Genomic DNA, 18,225 nt, shown 5'->3' with positions numbered 1-18,225 from the left:
AGGCACAATTGTGTGAATCATTATTTTATTATTTATGTACAGAAGACTTTTTAAAAGTAAGATACCACATCAGCAACAGAGCCAGTGGGTGCTCATGTCACTCTATTAAGATGCTAGATGGCAACAGTTTTTGGTGGTTTAGTTTCACCCAGCTCAGTTTCCAGATAACGGAAGCGACGGTGGCGGCGCAGGATCTCGATGGCCTTCTGCTCTACAGTGGCGGGTGTGATGCCAAGATCTTCCAGGCCAGGCATTCCTGGGTACAACATGTCTGTTGTGTGAAACTGGGGAGGGAGAAGCAAAACAAGTTAAGCCTTTGGCACTCAGGGATGGTCATCATATCTCACTCAAATTGTATTATCATCAACGTATACTTTTGTATTTTGCACATACCCTGTCTATTTTGTCACGGGTTGTCCAAGGTTCAAATGGGCTTCTCTCAAAGAAGCTGGCAACAAAACTGAAACACAAAACAAATTGAATTAATGTAACAATTTACTATTATTAAAGTATTTCATTAAATATTAATTATTTTCTTAATTTCAGAAACAAAACCACTACATACAATCCCAACTGTGTTTAGCAACTAATAATAATAATGATGAATCGCAATACTCACTGATAGAGGGGACGAGGCATCGGGTAAGCAACAAAAGGCCGATGGGCCACTGCATAAACATACTCTACCAGATCATGCAGGAGATACCTGTTGGGTCTGCAAAAAGAAATGAATCAACTACAGTCAAGAGAACTTGTAGAATTAGGGGAGAATGAGAACTTGAAATTATAGTGACTGCATCAGCATTTTCCAGAAACATGCTCAGAAAGAATCAGCCCATGGTGTGAAAACAGATTATGCTAACTATACAGACAAACATCACTATACATTGTCCTTACCCAGTTAGTGCATATGATTTCCCATTGGCATCAGGGTCTTTGATAGCATTCACAATAGCCCTGGCAACATCCACCACCTTGAGAAATAAGGGGAGAAACAAGACATTGTACTAAAAGAGGGCACAGAGGAAATTGAAATAGGTCAAGAAATTAGAGTGCTAATGCAAGTCTGATGTATATCTCAGTTTTTGAACAACTAGAGTACACTCCACTGTCTTCTTTAAAGATAGATAATGGAACTATCGCCGTAACAACCTTCCCCATGAATAAAGCTGCACAAGAATTATGGATGTCCTCAATCCAAATCTCTACCGTCTACCATATCTCTCCTCCTCCCAAGATACTCACGTGAACAGGCTGTTTGACAGTCTTGTTCCCCAAGGCAATAAGGGGTACAGCTTTCCCAAACCAACGCATGTCTTAAAAATTGAGAAAGAACATAAATGAATGTGTGAACGAATAAACTAAGTATAAAAACTATGGGTGCAATCTGCAAAAAGATTTCTCACAATATTAAGCCATGTTCATATACCTTTCATGAGAGTAACAACTCAAAACGGAGCAATAATTAACTTAAAGGACTTATAACATCAAATGATCTGAATAAGGAATTTGATTTAAACAATTTAGGCAATCCTCAAGTACAGTGGTTCTCCAACGTTTCATGGCAGTCACCCCTTTGCCAATAAAATAGACTTAGAATTATACTTTTTTTCCCCCATTGTCAATGGGGGGCCTGCGATGAAAGATTTGAGAACGACCCTATTAAATAAACCTTCACAGTGAGGCATCTGCATGCACATCTAACCAGAACCTCCAAAGTAGTTTGAACCATAGCGAAAGTGTATGAACATACTGCAAAAATGATTGAGGAACCGATCTTCTCTTCCAAACATCTCAGATGGCTTCATGATGATGGCATCAGGGAACTCATCCCTCACTGCTTGCTCACCCACTGCCTGCAGGTCAGAAATCAATCAGATATGTTGTGGAAATCAATCAGATATGTTGTGGAAATCAATCAGATATGTTGTGGAAATCAATCAGATATGTTGTGGAAATCAAATCACAAAGGAGTCCTCCAGAGTGGGAGTTCAGAGATTATTCCCTGGTGACCAACTCATTTTAAGTTTTTTTTAAAACATGATTTAAAAATATATATATATAATAGCCAAAGTAACAAAAAGTAAAATGATTCACTTTTGAAGAATTACAAATATCTTAATATCTGTTTGTTGCAGGCATTGTATTTACTTACTTTCAGTTCAAACAGCAACATGTCAATTCCACTGTGGTGTCTAAACCTTTGCATACATCTGTGCACGTTGAAAAGTGCACTTTGAGATGGCCAGCTGGGAATCTAAATCACTGTAAAGAAATCCTACCTTATTCCTCAGGTATTTGGATGGGCTACGGATATCTGCATTCAGGTGGGACATGTGGATTAGTTTAGTGATTCCAGCTTCACGGGTTGCTTTGGCAATCTGCTGTGGGATTGTCACAAAGACATCTTCAAACTTGTAATTACTGCAAAGAAAAACACAAAACAGAATTTAACATTCCTTCCAATGACATGTTCATGAACCATGTAATTTGACAGAAGCAAAGAGTTCACTAAATTATGATTTAATTCATTTTAAACTACCCAAAGCCCCTTTTTTCTCTGCAAAATGAAATCAAGCCGTTCCTACGGCAAAGGGGATACCATCATGTTCAGTACTGCCTGGATTGCTTGCCTGTTCTTTTTGGCTTAATTGGTAACTTAAATGAACAGACCACTAGTGTCATAATGAACAGACTACAATTGAACTACCGTAATTTCCGGACTATTGAGCGCACCTGAATATAAGCCTCACGCACTAAATTTTTTAAAAATAATTATTTTTAACATAAATAAGCCGCACATGTCTATAAGCCGCAGGTGCGCAACATTGAAACAAATTAACTTTACACAGGCTAAAATGAATATCAAAACTAATACAATAGTTAGTTTTGCCAGTTAGATAAGTGCACTGTTGCTTTAAGAGCGCACAGTCGCAAGAGTCAATCAGAAGCTAGAACGTTAGATTGAAGACAGACGCTAGTTTGAAACCAGTGAGCTAAAGAACTTGAAGACTGGATTTGTATTGTTGTAAACTTTTATTTTATTTTCTAAAGTGTTTTGAGTTGTGTTCTGTCTACGCTGGTAGACTGTGGTTATTTTGACATTAGTTAAGTTATTGAGAGATACTGAGAAATCGCGTGGAGCTAAGCATCCATGCGGCTGCATCCATGCTAGCATCCTAGCTCCACAAAGCCACCGTAAACACAAAGCCACCGTATACAGTCACAGGTATCATAATCCATAAATTCGCCGCATCGTTGTTTAAGCCGCGAGGTTCAAAGCGTGGGAAAAAAGTAGCGGCTTATAGTCCGGAAAATACGGTATTGCTGATCCATTCTTTGAGGAAGCTGAAAACGTCAGGTGTCAGGAACATTACACCGTTGTTAAATGTAACTGTGAATAAATTGTATAGGTTTGTGAGTTTTGTATCAATTATTTTTAATTTTGCTCCCCTGGTATAACAGCTCTGATTTCCCAGACGGTGTTGTCAATGTAAAGTGTTGCCAGCTAGTCCTCATCAGCAGCTGAGTACATCTCCATTGGAGATTGGTATAGGGTCTTGTTTGAGATTTAGCAGAGGCAGCTGAGAACCTCTCCATTGGAGATTGGTATAGGGTCTTGTTTGAGATTTAGCAGAGGCAGCTGAGTACCTCTCCATTGGAGATTTTGCTGAGGTGTCATTTTTTTGCAAGCAGTGTGAATGGGATGCACTACACATTCACAGCTTTTTAATAGCCTAGCCTAACTGGCAAGAAAAAAACAATATCTTGATCAGAAGAAATTGGCTCAATAAAAACATCACTTAATTGAAAAATAGGTTAAGTTAAGATTTAAGATTGCCTGATAAAAAAAGTAATATGCTTAAATTACAGATTTAACTATAGCAGTTGCTGTGAAGAGATAGAATACACCAGTATGTGGAAATGTTTTTCTTCAGATGCAGCCTGAAAACTCTGTCAACATTACTGTGGACTGTGGAGTTCAGTAGGATGTCAGACATGATGGAAGCGGACACAAACCTTGTCTCCCATTCTTCTCCCACAAGGTTAATCACCACATTTGAATGAGAAATTGCCCGTTGCATGGACTCCTTGTCTCGGGCATCCCATTCCTGAAAAGTAGCAAGCGGTCATCGAAAAGTAATTTTTGTCTACAGAAATAATTTCATATAAATGCTTTTCACAAACTTTGTTAAGGACCCACACTGAACATACATGCAAACAAACCCAACTGCCCTCACTGCCTCCTTTCAAATTAGGATTAAACTTTTTCCTACTTTTACCACCAGACAGAGACTAACCATTCTGAGTCACTCCCAACTGTCTCCGTAGAATATGAATAAGAATGGAACTTCGCTTGTGTGTATATTCAGTGTCGAAAATTACAAATTTCAAACATGCACGCATTCTTTGTTTACCATGAAGATGATCTGACCAAGGTCACCCATGGGCCTCATGTACATCAGGTCATACTGGTCACAGCGATGAGGAACCACTATCTGGGAGCCTATGCGGCCTTTAAGGAGAGAACAAATTCCAGGTTCACACTATCAAAACAACACTGCAAAAACCTTTATACATCATCAATGTGGTGCTATACCATGACAAATTCAATATCCAGCAACAGGACATTAGCACCAACAACTAGCCTTACAACAACTGGTTTGAAGAGACAACTTCGTCTCAGATTTATATTCATTTTTGTGGTGAGGTTATACTTAAATGAAACAGGCCACATGGCACAGCTTTGACAAACAGACAATAATGATAAGCAGAAGATGGGATTATAGTACCAGCGACTAAACTCACCAAGCCGATTTACGACGTATCTGCCAAGGAACCCAGTCGCTCCAAACACTGTGGCTGCAATGCCACTTGAAGAGGAGCGACCTCCTTTTCCTCGGGGGATGAGAGCATGATGGATCTTCCTGTTCTGCACGGTTACAGGAACAGCAGATAGCACCACAGGAGAGCAAGTGCCTGTCAATTAAAAGATAAACACACAAAATCAACAATGGGCCCCACAAATACATCAACAAGCCATTCACATCTGAAAAGTTACAAACTTTGTATCATACACTATTGGTCACAATCTTTCCTTGGATGACATGAACAGGTGGACTTGCTGTTTTTTGAGACGTAAACTTAGCACCGTTCACACCTGAAGAAACATCATCCTTACAGTGAAATACTGCAACATCATGCCGGGGGGAGGGTTATTACCCGCACGGATTGGGAAACGTGTTAGAATTGAAGGGAGAATGGAAATGAATACTACACGATATTGCAAGATAACCTGTTGGAGTCTGCAGTCAAACTAAAGGTTAGGGAGAGTGTAAATGTAATGAACCATGTTGCTGGCTGAATCCTGACTGAAACACTCCCTTGTCACCCAATGTGTTTACAAATCTAGCTAAGACTTTAAAGACTTTCCCAAACCATTTAAACCAAAAAGAAGACATTAATAACAACTGTTTCACCCGATGTCAGTGTGACGTTTACATATCTGGCTGAAAGATTTTCCCAAAACATTTAAACCAACAACTAACAATAATTTTGTTTTTCAGTGTATTTATTTGAAGGTTTATGGCAACGCTATCGTCATGTTGGTGCGATGATATAGTGTGATGATTAGTTTGAGATTCCAGACAAAACTCTCTCTCTTGGTATGTAGGATTTAGGGTGATTTATTAGCAGAAAAGTTGTTAGCTTTGAATGTGCTCTTCGTATCTACATAGGGAGGGGGTCCTCGTCCACGGAGCGAACCAAACCAAAACACTGACACTAAAGAGGGCCTTTCCACTTTTTATGGCATCTGCCGGCCACTGGCGGTTTTCCTACATGCTTGGAAAAGAAGATGTATTCAGTTGGTTGTATTGTCAGGTGACTGGATAGAGCATTGACTTGGTTATCTAGCTCTCATCCACGTTAGTGAACTTTCATTCAGTCTAAGAAGGGTTGAAAACGGCTCAACACACCCTCTACTGTCTAAAATGATCCTGAACCGATGCTGACTTGTCTACGACCATTTGGTACATATTCACGCCATGAAATGGGAGGCCTCCCCCCCCAACGCTAACCCTATATCTAATATGCCAGGTGACTACAAAAAACAACGAGAGAAGCAGTCGTACTTGGAGAAGAGAAAGTTAGCTATGAGAATGGGCTCAAAGCTTTTCCTGTCTTCCTTCCTGAAGTTAATATATCTAAGATCTGATGATGTTTCCGGTTTTATCGTCAGTTTCACTAATGTGTGTTCATTAGTGTAAAATGAATGATGTTATTTCTTGTCTGTCAGAATTGTCTGTAGTATAACTTTTACTGATCAGTTTGGGAGAACTGGGTCAGAGATGCTAGGCTGAAAAGAACGCAAACCCGCTGAAGCTGGAAAGGAAAACCTTGCAGCGTTTGTCGTCACAGCATCCCTAAGTAAGGACATTTGAAAATGTCTCAACAACAATGGGGATTTTTTTCTGGCTTGTGAGCTGTCAGCTCACCTAACATATCTGCAGAGCCAATTACAGAATCCAAAAGCTTACCATTACTATCATAATGAGCATTAAAGTCATCCTTGAAAGCATCGGGACGACCTATACCTGTGCATGTCATGAAACTCACCTCTTGCAAAAGAGATTGATTTAAGCTGTTTGACAATACACCCAACCTCCTTGGCATCTGACCATAGTGATAAATATACATTTCTAGTTGAATCAAAACATTAGGATGTATTAAGCCAATTAACTCTTTTTATTTATATTATTTCACACACACACACATGTGCACATGCATAACACAAGCAGTATCATAACAATCCAGATCATCTTAAACTGGCCAACATGCAGATTGCTGGCCAGTTGTAACTATGTTGGTCTCTACCAATATCTAGCCCTAACTAGTCTCCCATTGTTTTTAGCAATACCGTATTGTTTTGGCATGTGCAAACATCCAAAAGCTCATCTCCCGCCAGCTTGACAAGCCTCACTGTTCCGTCACAGACCCGTCACATCATCGAAAGTAAAATACACTCACGCATTAAACAAGCAGCTTGAAAAGCTAGCTGGACTTCTATTCAAGAATCATTATTGCGGACCAGCGCAACGACCACAAGAGTGCAGTAAGGGCAAGACTTGATTCAAACAGTAATATTAGATCGTATATGAACAGACAAGGCTATGCTACCGATATCTACCACAAAAATATTGTTCAAATTCATTTATCTATTTTTAGAGTTAGCTGGGCGCTTGGCCTGAAGGCACGCCACTGTCCATGATACGTTATGGAACTTCTGGCAGCTACTTCCTAAAGGCTAGGCAGATTTACTGGAATATGTTGTCATGAGACTGTACAGGTTCTAATGAGTAGTGAGTGACGGCAACGTATTGTTTAAATTGGTCTGGTGTAAGCAACGACAGTGTAGGACCGAAAGGATCTGGGGTTATGGTAGAAGCAGACTCGACTCATCTGGGTTAATACAAGGATCCCGAACATTTCCTCGAGTGTCAGGACTAGCACATCACTAATCAAGATGTATCATGTACAGAAGTTAACCTGACCCTTCCCAGTCCCAGTCCCTTGGCCCCCCCACCCCCCCTTTTAGCCGAGTTAGGCTGGCAGTGAACTTACACTTTAACTGAAAGTCCACCTTCAAATATCTTCATACAGCTAACGCTTTAACTATTAAGGACTATCCGCACAACAACAGGACAGATATCAACAGATCATGATGGCTAGCCGGCTAATAAACTGACAGCTCGGGTTACTAGCTAGCTAACGTTAGCTGTATTAACAGTTAGGTCAGGCAAACAAGGTGTCATTACAAGAGGCAAGCCTTTGTTTATTTCAATTCTCAAACGTATGTGTGTTTCTATCCAGCAACAGATAGATGGTCATTTAAAAAGACGTTCGCATATCCTTACCTGATATTCTGGGAAGGACACTCTTCGAACGCCTTGCAAAGACGAAGGCCGCCATGTTTGCTGAATGTCAGCCGAAGGCTCGTCTTGTTCTTATTGGCGGCTCTTAGTCCTTTACCGCCACCTACTGAGCTGGAGTGTGGGGCTTCGACTTCTTTCTTTTACTGGTAAGAGCAGCAAAGTATTTTTGCTACTGAGCTCCCCCTAAAGTTGCGGAGTGTAGTTCACTTTTACACCACTGTAATAAATACAAATCGCACCTTGAGACCCCCTAATGGACAAAGATACACATGTATTTGCTGAAGGATACGGAACGCAACGCCAGAAACCAAAGAAGCATGTTTACTGTCAAGGTAGGGTAATATTACAAGATTTTACACAAATATTACTCTGCATAGATGTATTTATTGTGACATCAGAGATGAACGCGAACATAACCAAAAGAATAACAAACAACAACTAATGATATATAGTAATTAAACTGGCTTGCATCTGAGTTTCATTGACACCTGCTCCAATTTCAAGGCTCCTTTTCTCTCTGTCCCTCTCCATACAACTATATTACTAGGAATATTGTTCGTGTACGTGTTTTTCTGTCTGTCTATCTATCGCTCTATCCATGCATCTCTATATACTCTTTGTCATACTCCATCTCTCTGCATCACTCCATTTTCATCTTTTCTCTATGAACTCTTTCTCTTCACCCAGTCTGTATGTACAGTACCAGTCAAAAGTTTGGACACACCTTCTCATTCTATGTTTTTTCTATATTTGTATTATTTTCTACGTTTCAGATTAATACTGAAGACATCAAAACTATGAAGGAACACATATCTTCCTCATCATTTTTATGTGGTGTTCCCTCATGAGACTCATGAGAGTATGTTTCTGAATTTAGTACCTTTGAGCTTGGTCTTTGTACATGCAATTATGTACAGTCTACTGTAACTCTTATATGCTGGAAGGTTTCTTTTAAAGACCTGGGCATAAGTTTCATAACAGTTTCATGAGAGAGCCAAACTAGCACAGACCCCACATATGATCTAGAAGGTTTGTCCATGTGATGCAGATTCTGCTAACAGTTACTGTGATATGTTAAAAAAGAACAGCAAGGTCCTGCACAAAAAAGCCCTGCCTCAAATGGCACAGAAAGAGGAAGAACTGGTCTATCAGTGGTAGGCTTTGTTCTGTAAATCCCTTTCTATCCCTAAATCCCTGTCTCTTTTTATATTTCTTAGGGAGCAGTTGTGACATGCTTAATTTCTCACCTCGTGTCTAACGTAATGTGATGAAACTCGCAGAAACGGGGGATGACATCAGCATGCTACGTTCAGAATTTCAGCTTTCAAGTTGTTTTGTAGGTTTTTAAGTTTGACTGCACAATTGATGCAATTTGACAGGGACACAAGTAGCAGGTGGTGTCAGTATCAGTGACAAGTAACAAGTATCAGGGATTTCTGATTTAGATGCAAGTATAATTATTAGCTGCATACAATGTGTTATATTCCAATTATCTTATCAACACACATTGCAAGTGTCGCCGATACAATCCGTTGCAACCAGCAAGTGTACCTAGCAAGTGAAATAGATACACTTTTGTGAGTAGTATGATGAGTACAACAGGCTTCATCATAAACTGCTAACCCTGTTTTACTTACAAAATATTTCTTATAGATAGAAATGTACTGGATTAAGAAAAAAGAACTGTTGTAGCGATGTAGAGTAGGCTACTGGAAGCAGGGGGAGAGTTGCAGTGAAAATGTGACACCCTTGGTTTGTGAGCAACCATCTCACTGGCATTTTGAAAACAAATGCTATAAATCAAATCAAACTATATTTATATAGCACATTTCATACCAAGAGGCAACACAATGCTCTTCACAGAAGGAAAGGGGGGACACAAATTTTCCAGAGGAAAGCAAAAAAAAAAACAGTTTACCCATTTGGGCCAATAAAGGAGAACTGTAAAATTCTTCCCTGACCTCTGTAATGACCTCTGACCTTTCTAATGAGACGGTCGAGCACTCTCCTGGAGAATGTGAAACGCAAACATATTACAAAGCACACACATAACATAGCACTACATCATTTTGTATGTATCATACCACCTGATGTCTGTATATATATTATGTGCATCTACCAAATGCATGCTGTGTACAACACTTGTTGTTTCCCTTCCCCTTCTGCCACACAACCTTCCCCCCATCCCCCCCTTCCTATTTCCACCTCAAGCAGATGGGTCCCCCCTTATGTGCCGTGGTTCTGCTTAAGGTTCCTTCCTGACTAACAGGGAGTTTTGCAGTTGACTAATAGCTATCTTTGGTAGACCAGACAAGAAAGCATTACAGTAGTCCAGCTTGCTCGTGATAAAAGCATGCATCTGTCTTTCAGTGTCAGCCTGAGAGAGAAAAAGGTTGTGCCTTAGCAATGTTGCTTAAGTGATACAAAGTCAAATATGACACCTAGGTTTCTAGCCTGGTACTTGGTGTTAAGTGCCAGTGTTTTTAAATAATGTACAGATAGTCTCTTTTGGCTTTTTCACCAATAACTACCTTATCTTGGTTGAGCTGGATGAAGTTGTGTGACATCCATACATTTATATCAGCAATGCAATTTACCAAGCAATCAATAGAGCTGTGATTGTTGGGTGTTCCAGAAATATAGAGCTCCAAAGACCATAACCTACAGAAAAACCCTTATCCACCACTATTTTGGTTCGAATAACGCATGGCTGTTTTTACTTTGCCCCTTCAAACTGGCATGTTTCAATTGTCCTCGGCCACTGTTAGAACTGTCCCTAACACTGCATTTAGATGAACATTTTAGTAAGTAAGGCACGTGTGCTTGAATTAGTGAAGTAAATACAGAGATGGAAGATGTATGTTGCATATACTGTATGTTTAAATGAAAGGTGTTACTTTTGCTGACAAAAAGTACAAAAATGTAACAAGTATACCCGGTCTTCCCTACACAAAGTTAAAACAGATTATCCATAATCCAAGTCCTTTACTTTTAAGTAGCATAATATGTCTTGAACATTTTCTTAAAATATTTTTCTCTATATTGTATTGGTCATTACTGAATAAGAAAAGCCAGATAATTAGTATAACATTTCATTCCAAAGTTTTAAATGAGTGATGCTTTGGATTAGAAATGTGTTAAATAATAATTAAGATGCTTCCTCAAGTTTAAGAAGAAACTTCCTTCTGCACATGCTACTGATTACACACAATGAGTTTTGTATGCTTTTTCATAATGACTACAATTGTGTAATTTGCAGTTACTATGGGCAGTGTGTGAATCTACCGTTTGGTTAGTGTAAAGCTCTGTTGCTGTAACTGTGTCACTAGGAGTCACCACAAGAGGGAGGGACTTAGCAGAAGGACAATACGGGTGTTTGTGCAATGGCCCCTGAGTGGCGGCTGGCTCTCTCGGATTGCTTTCGCTTGACTACGGTTGCTGCACACATTGTTGCAATGAAAGGAAAGTGGACAGCTACATCCATTTTGTGAGCTATTTAAAAGGGTAAGTAGATGACCTTTTTTTACAATAAAACTATATTTATCTGAACTTTGCTAAATGAATCCTCTCATGTCATTTGAGAAGTTAGAAAATGAGTAGATGGAGTGGGATAGACAGCCTTGTCTGTGTTTTGGCAGTGGAGGGCTGTGAATGGAGCAGAGCTGAAAGAAGATTTCAAAGAGAGGCTCAGTGAAAGGCATGTGCAGAATGTGACTGGGCACCAGAAAGAAAGAGTGAGAGAAGTGGAGAGAGGATTAGAGGAAAAAAGAGGAGGATGCAGTCGAAGAGGAAAAGAGGTTGAGATATAAACATCAAGACCGCAAAAAGGCGATCGATAAAAAAATGATTGCAGTGGTGCACCAGAGATAAAACATAGACAGATAGTGAATATACGGTGAGTGCTTAAAATAGAGATTAGAGGATAGAGAGAAGTGGAGAAGGAAATTTAAAAGAAACAAGATACACATACACTAAGCAGTCTGTGCTAACGGTAATATGCTCCTATCAAGTAACATTCAAACTTTTGAAAATACTAGTTAGATGGAAAATAATGCTATTATGTCTGTGTGATTAATTCTCTAACAAATAATGAAAGACTATCTTATCTCTTTTACAGACATTCTTTTGATGGTTGATGTCAATGTCCGTAAAAGTGAGCTGGTAAGCCCCTCATCTTTCAGCTTGGTCCTTCAAGGTAATTGAAGAGGTCTTAACCCTTTTAGCTACCAGATTAGAGAGTCTTTAAAGGTTGAGAGGTTCTCTCTGTTAGAGGCAAATAACACACAATGTGTTTTAGACACTTAAGAAAAAATATACAGTACTGTATTTTACCTTATCAATCAATTATGTAATGTTATACATTTAGAATCAAAATAAATGCTATCATTAGCATAATATAGTATCTCACAAAGTACGGGAGCCACAGATGAGAGGTAATTCCTTGTATGTGTGAATTTTCCTTTTCTTATCCATAGCAGTATGACCTGTACTCTCATATATAAGGCAGCACAAAGACCAGACAACGCTCCAGGTAGGTGCTGAGTGACTGTGATCAAAGAGATAGCTGGTTGGTGTTGGCAAACTGTACCATCTGAGTTTGATTATTAAGTGTGTTGTTACTTTGTCAGTTCTAGGGGTAGGTGGGCCTCGGTGGTGACGCTTTGAATTGAACTTGTGTGAGGAGGAAAATTGCAGTTGTGAATCCTAAAGCAGAGGAAGAGACCACTCAACCCTCCTGTCAGAATGACTGACTATAAAGTCAGGTAACTCTCACACATCTATGTTTCAATGTTGTTGCATGTGTGTATTGGCGTGACCCATTACATGACTGGATGTGCGTGACCATGTGCGCGTGTTTGATGTGTCTTTCAGCCTTCCTGCTAAGCTGATTAATGGGGGAGTGGCAGGTCTAGTGGGCGTGACCTGTGTTTTTCCTATTGATCTTGCCAAGACTCGCCTCCAAAACCAGCAGGGGGCCCGTGTCTATAGTGGGATGTGAGTATAAACTTCCACGGCATATTCCTCTTTGATGGAGGGGAGGGAATGGAGGGATTTCTGTTGACCACTTGACCTTGAATGAAGGCTAATTGGCTTTTAGAAGCCAGATGCTACAGTCTGTGCGGTAGTGAATCTTGAGGTTAGAGACCTGATGAGAAGTTGTGGTTGTGTGCTCCACAAAGACGTCAAGAAGCAATACAGGATATGTTGTAATGAATGAAGTGATAACAGAAGGAGAGAAACATGGAGTACACCTATGGTGGAGAAATAAAAGAGGCGCTGGATGGCTTACGCATTCCTAAAATATAGAACAGTAGATCCGAGGTCATGTTTGATGGTTTAAAATCTTTGCTGTGTGGATAATGGATGGTCCTTTACAGAGAACCACTATAGCAGACAAAAGGAAAATGTTACAGTGGGACTAACAAACATTTAAAACCAAATGTAATATTTTTGTACATCTTGTAGTCTAATCACTCTATTTGTCTGCATAAAAAAAGTACATACATTTAAACAGGTCTTGCAATATTTGAGATTTCAAAGATGTGACTTCTTTTAAATTGTTGCTGTAATCTGGCTGTACCTTAGCAACAATAAAAAATTCACAAGAACAATACATGATAACCTATTCATTATGGATTAACCTTGTTTATTTACTGTCTAATTTATTTAAAATGGAATAAAACCTCATATGAACACATTTGATTAGAGTTTATCCTAGTTGTGTAAATAAACTAACTATGGCAGGATTATTGCGCCATGTTGTTCTATAACACGGTTTCCAATAAATATATTGACCATACTGTTACAAAAACATTGAGATCTATAAAAATAAGACAGCCTGATATTGTTGTAATGGGGAATGTTACAATAACACTTTACCTTAAAATAACAACTCAACTGTAGATACAAAAATTATGGAAATTTTGACATTGCTTTGAGGTGAAATAATTTACTGACCTGAGGTCTCAGTGTAGATTCCATCCTAAAACATCACGCATACAAGAACCTTAGAATCTATTTACGCACAGAAATGTTCTGGGTAACACTTTATTTGGATAGTCCGCCTACAGAGACTTTACAGATGGTTTGTTGAAACTTAAGTTCAGTCTATATAATTGTTCACTGAACATCACCTTGACAAATCCCAACTCCTAACCCTAACCTTAACCATAAACTGTAGCTAACCAAGTTTCAACAGATAGATTGTTTATAATCTGAGCATCTGTAGACAGTCTATAGGGGACCATATTCTGGTTAATACATAAGTACGTCACACTTCTGTACACAGTCTTCTTCTTTTAAATACCAATCTGCAGTGAATGATGCTTGCGTGTGTGAGTTTGAGAACCAAGTAAAAAATGGGTAAAATGTGTTCTGTATGAAAATAACTTACTAGAAAGTGAACCATTTGTCTGGTCTGTTCATCAACGCCGTATCATGTGGGGCATCGAGTGTAACAGACCCATTTTTCGTTTACAGAATGTATGCTGTGCTGTAATGCATTTTGTCCATGAAAAACACAAGCGTATTAGAATTGTGTCAATAAAATATTAAAAGAGAGCACAATCTTCTGTGCACAGACAGAGTCAGATCACCGTAGAGTCATCAGCAAATTTGATGATGGTTTTGGTGGGATGGGTAGGAGTACAGTCATATGTGTACAAGGAGTAGAGTAGTGGGCTCAGCACACAGCCTTGTGGAGAGCCGAGGCTGAGTGTGAGGATGGAGTAGAGTAGTGGGCTCAGCACACAGCCTTGTGTAGAGCCAAGGCTGAGCGTGATGGTGAAGGAGAGTTGGAAGTTTTACAGTTTGTGGGCGGTTCGTGAGGAAGTCCTTTATCCAGGTGCAGATGGAGGGGGAGAGGCCTAGTGCAGCTAGTTTGCTGACTAGTATGTATGTCTGGGATGATGGTATTGAATGCTGAGCTGTAGTCTATGATGAGCATTCTTACATAGGTTCCCTGGAGTTCCAGGTGGCTCAGTGTGGTGTGGAGGGCTATGGCGATGGCGTCTTCCGTGTACCTGTTTGCTCTGTATGCAAACTGATTTGGGTCAAATGTGGGGGGAAGGGTGGATTTGATGTGCTGTGAGACCAGTTTCTGGTCTCTAGGTGGTTGTACAAAACATTTAAAACTGAACCACCACTGTGAGCTTGGAAAACTATCTATCACAAACTATTGGATTGGTTTAGAACGTTACAAACATACTGAACTCACTAATCATTCCCACTCAAATCCTCACTTGGTTGGTCTCCAGATGTGTCTTGGGTAAGTCAGTGTCAGTTGTCAGTTGACCAGCTCAGAGTTTCTTAAACATAAAAAGCAAGGTTGAGTCGTATTTCAGAGACACCTTGTTGGCTCTGTGCAAATCTACATGCTACACTTTGCCTCAAAAATTCCTTTACAATTTCATCCACAATTCTGATTCCTCAGCCGAATGAGATTCAAAAATCCTGTATCTTCACCTGATCACAGTCTCTATTCATTCAGGCATGGAATGTGTCAAATTAGTAAGAATGGAGGGCTCAATCTCTCCCACTTCTTCGTGGACCTTGAATTGAACTTCTTCTTGGTGGTGAGACGTCTATGGACTGTGGTATTGTTGTTCTGTGTTGTGTATTGTTGTTCTGTGTTGTCTTGTTGTTCTATTTGTGATACTATAGCCTGCATGGAGAAAACCAAAAACAATTCCTAGTATCTGTATACATGGCGAAATAAAGTTGAATTGAATTGAATTGAGACCCGGCTGTTCAAGTCCTCCAGTAATTCTCAGCCAAGTTGAGGTCAAGGGGGCTGAGCTGGGTGGCCATTCCTCATTACATAAGAAGCCATGAAAGTGCTCAGCACAGAGTGGTCTGAGCATGGGCACTGTCGACTTGCACAGATACCCATTCTAAACACCTCTTGAAAGTATTCCTAGTGGTTGTGGGCCCAATTTGTTCTGCAGAGAGACTGGCATGCCCCCCCAGACCATGGTGTGCACTGAACCCGACTTGTTCAGATGGTTGAAATTTGTCCATTTATATATATTTTATGACGATTTTGACTACTGGGGGTTAAAAACAGGTTGAGAGGGCATTCATCAGAGAATATCCACTTCTCACAATCTTTTGGAGTTAGTAGGACATACTTTTTTGCAAAGGCCAATATCTTGTCCCCATAAGTCATGGACATTTTTATCCTGTAGCTTAAAAACCCAGTTTCTTGATAAGGTGATGATGTGCAGTGTCCTTGGAAAACTTTTCTCCAAGCTTTTTGAAAATGAGTCGACAGCAATACAGGTTCCCTCTGGACTTGGCCTTGCGACAAGTCCACGAGAGAGAGTGTTGGGGAGAGGAGTGCTAACATTGCTAACCTTATCCAACTAATTCATATCTCATTCAGGGGCGGAAATCCCGGGGGGGACAGGGGGGTGTTGTTGGTGGCTGTTGGTGGCCCTTAGGTGGTCAGGGAGGCTGTTCCATAGGTGCGCCGCTGCCGAGCAAAAGGCCTGGTCGCCCATGGTGCGGAGCTTGGTGTTGGGGACCCGGAGGAGCGAGCTGTTTGTAGATCTGAGGGTGCGGGTGGAGGTTTGGGGAGTAATGAGTTCTTGTAGGCATTTATGCATTTATGGGTGAATAGTAGGACTTTGTATTTTATGTAGAGATGAGTTATGGAGGATGACTGAACCTGGTGTGGAGTGCCAACAAGAAGGGCTTCGGTTTTGCTACTCGCAAAAAAACGGTTTGGTGTAACGTTAATGACACTAGCATCTCTGGTCAGGCTATTCTCTAGCTGTCTAGTTCATCATGTCTAGCACAGCCCACATTACGCTTCATAACTGAAATAACAGGGGACTTACGTGATACGTGGATAACAACAAATCTTGAACAAACAATGTTTTGAACGAATGTCCAGTGTTTATGACAGAGCAAGAGTAAAAAAAAAATCAAATGTGCCATTTTCATTTTTAGGCTGGACTGTTTGGTGAAGACGGTCAGGACTGAGGGTTACTTTGGGATGTATCGAGGTAACTTGTGGACATAAAACAATACTTTCATTTGCACTGTTCAGAAAACTACACATTTTGGAGTAACATTAAAATACTCTTAGGTGCAGCAGTGAATCTCACCCTTGTAACTCCAGAGAAGGCCATCAAACTTGCAGCAAATGACATCTTCAGGCAGAAGCTTTCTAAAGATGGGTAATTTTGCTCACAATATTGACATTTACACATTATTGACATTTTTTATGAAACAATCAGTAATTCAGTATTTCAGTTGTGCTACGGTCATTTGTCCTATTATAATAAAGAATGCTCTTCAGCACCATGCATTTTTCATTTATTTAGGCAGCACTATGTAGCAAGTTGCTACTTTTTGAGGTTTGTCTTTTATGGGGCAAATAGTTTTGGTATCATCTTCTGATCATCTGATGGTACATGGTCATGTGAAGGACAGAGAAACGCACCAGTTATTCCCATTAGCCGCCCAGGCTATGCCCTGTGTAGCTCTGTGGTCCGGAGTGGCACACGTGAAGATGAAAGAAAGGCTTTCACAGCATGGTCAACTTGGCTGTTGTTGGTCTTTGGAAGGATATTGCATGCCTTTTTGGTAGTTAACTCACTAGTTTCAGACTTCAAGTACAGCTGAAATGGCTTTACAAGCAGAAAATATAACTACATATACTACATATATTTGTTAAAAGTTCGGGAATACAGCAACAAGGACACTAGGTTTAAGCTTCATTGTGAGATGTCCACTTCTTGCCTATCTGATTGAGTTTGGAAACTTTCCCCCATATTCTCCCAACAGGAAGCTGCCCCTTTGGGGGGAGATGCTGGCTGGATGTGGGGCAGGAACCTGCCAGGTGGTGGTGACCACACCCATGGAGATGCTGAAGATCCAGTTGCAGGATGCAGGCAGGTTGGGTGAGTCATAAAGGCATTTTGTTTTGTGCATTTTTGGAAATAGTTTGTCGTTTAATTGAAAATACCTAGTGAAATATTTTCTACTCAGCTTCATAAGTTAGTAGGCAACATTTATGCAGTGCTTACACTAGCATGGAATGTGTGGCAGTGATGGTTGTATTTGTGTCAGCTGCACAGAAGTCGACCACAACACCTACTGCCACTCCAGAGCCTGCTCCCTCATTGGTGGGCCCACAGGCCTCTGGTCCGACCCCGGGGCCACGGTCCTCTGCCACCAGCATCACCATCAAGCTTCTGAGGACTCAAGGCTTGGCTGGGCTTTACAGAGGAGCAGGGGCCACTCTACTCAGGTGCAGTCTTTTAAAGGCAACAGAATATTGCTG

The 18,225-nt window shown here is 40.3% G+C and overlaps 2 protein-coding genes across 2 annotated transcripts in view; one reads left to right on the top strand and one right to left on the bottom strand.

Annotated features, from left to right (window-relative positions):
- Positions 1-8: 8 nt before the first annotated feature.
- Positions 9-8,066, bottom strand: ndufa9a (NADH:ubiquinone oxidoreductase subunit A9a). The gene is made up of 11 exons (XM_012822351.2): positions 7,917-8,066; positions 4,810-4,980; positions 4,419-4,516; positions 4,021-4,112; positions 2,283-2,424; positions 1,754-1,856; positions 1,246-1,316; positions 898-974; positions 620-715; positions 394-460; positions 9-284 (listed from the first exon to the last, which is right to left on the bottom strand). Exons 1-11 carry the CDS (start codon positions 7,969-7,971, stop codon positions 114-116), a joined length of 1,143 nt encoding a protein of 380 aa, XP_012677805.1. The 5' UTR covers positions 7,972-8,066; the 3' UTR covers positions 9-113.
- Positions 8,067-11,190: 3,124 nt separating this feature from the next.
- Positions 11,191-18,225, top strand: part of slc25a18 (solute carrier family 25 member 18) — a 7,748-nt gene continuing 713 nt past the window's right edge. The window contains exons 1-10 of the mRNA XM_042707407.1: positions 11,191-11,438; positions 11,573-11,829; positions 12,052-12,129; positions 12,410-12,465; positions 12,563-12,697; positions 12,807-12,929; positions 16,887-16,942; positions 17,026-17,116; positions 17,727-17,842; positions 18,012-18,208. Coding sequence (XP_042563341.1) covers positions 12,678-12,697; positions 12,807-12,929; positions 16,887-16,942; positions 17,026-17,116; positions 17,727-17,842; positions 18,012-18,208 — 603 coding nt within the window. The 5' untranslated portion in view covers positions 11,191-11,438; positions 11,573-11,829; positions 12,052-12,129; positions 12,410-12,465; positions 12,563-12,677. The remainder of the gene's footprint in view (positions 11,439-11,572; positions 11,830-12,051; positions 12,130-12,409; positions 12,466-12,562; positions 12,698-12,806; positions 12,930-16,886; positions 16,943-17,025; positions 17,117-17,726; positions 17,843-18,011; positions 18,209-18,225) is intronic.

Source organism: Clupea harengus, chromosome 3 (assembly GCF_900700415.2).
Source record: "Clupea harengus chromosome 3, Ch_v2.0.2, whole genome shotgun sequence".
In the NCBI taxonomy this organism is placed as follows: domain Eukaryota; kingdom Metazoa; phylum Chordata; class Actinopteri; order Clupeiformes; family Clupeidae; genus Clupea; species Clupea harengus.
Note: the sequence above shows the minus strand (reverse complement) of the source record. Positions and strands in the feature narration are given on the sequence as shown.

Excerpts from the sequence above, each read along its gene's own strand:
- ndufa9a (XM_012822351.2), bottom strand. The coding sequence starts at position 7,971 with ATGGCGGCCTTCGTCTTTGCAAGGCGTTCGAAGAGTGTCCTTCCCAGA. Across the intron at positions 1,857-2,282 it reads CCAAATACCTGAGGAATAAG|GCAGTGGGTGAGCAAGCAGT; the intron begins GTAGGATTTCTT and ends TCTGACCTGCAG. Across the intron at positions 461-619 it reads ATGCCTCGTCCCCTCTATCA|TTTTGTTGCCAGCTTCTTTG; the intron begins GTGAGTATTGCG and ends TTTGTGTTTCAG.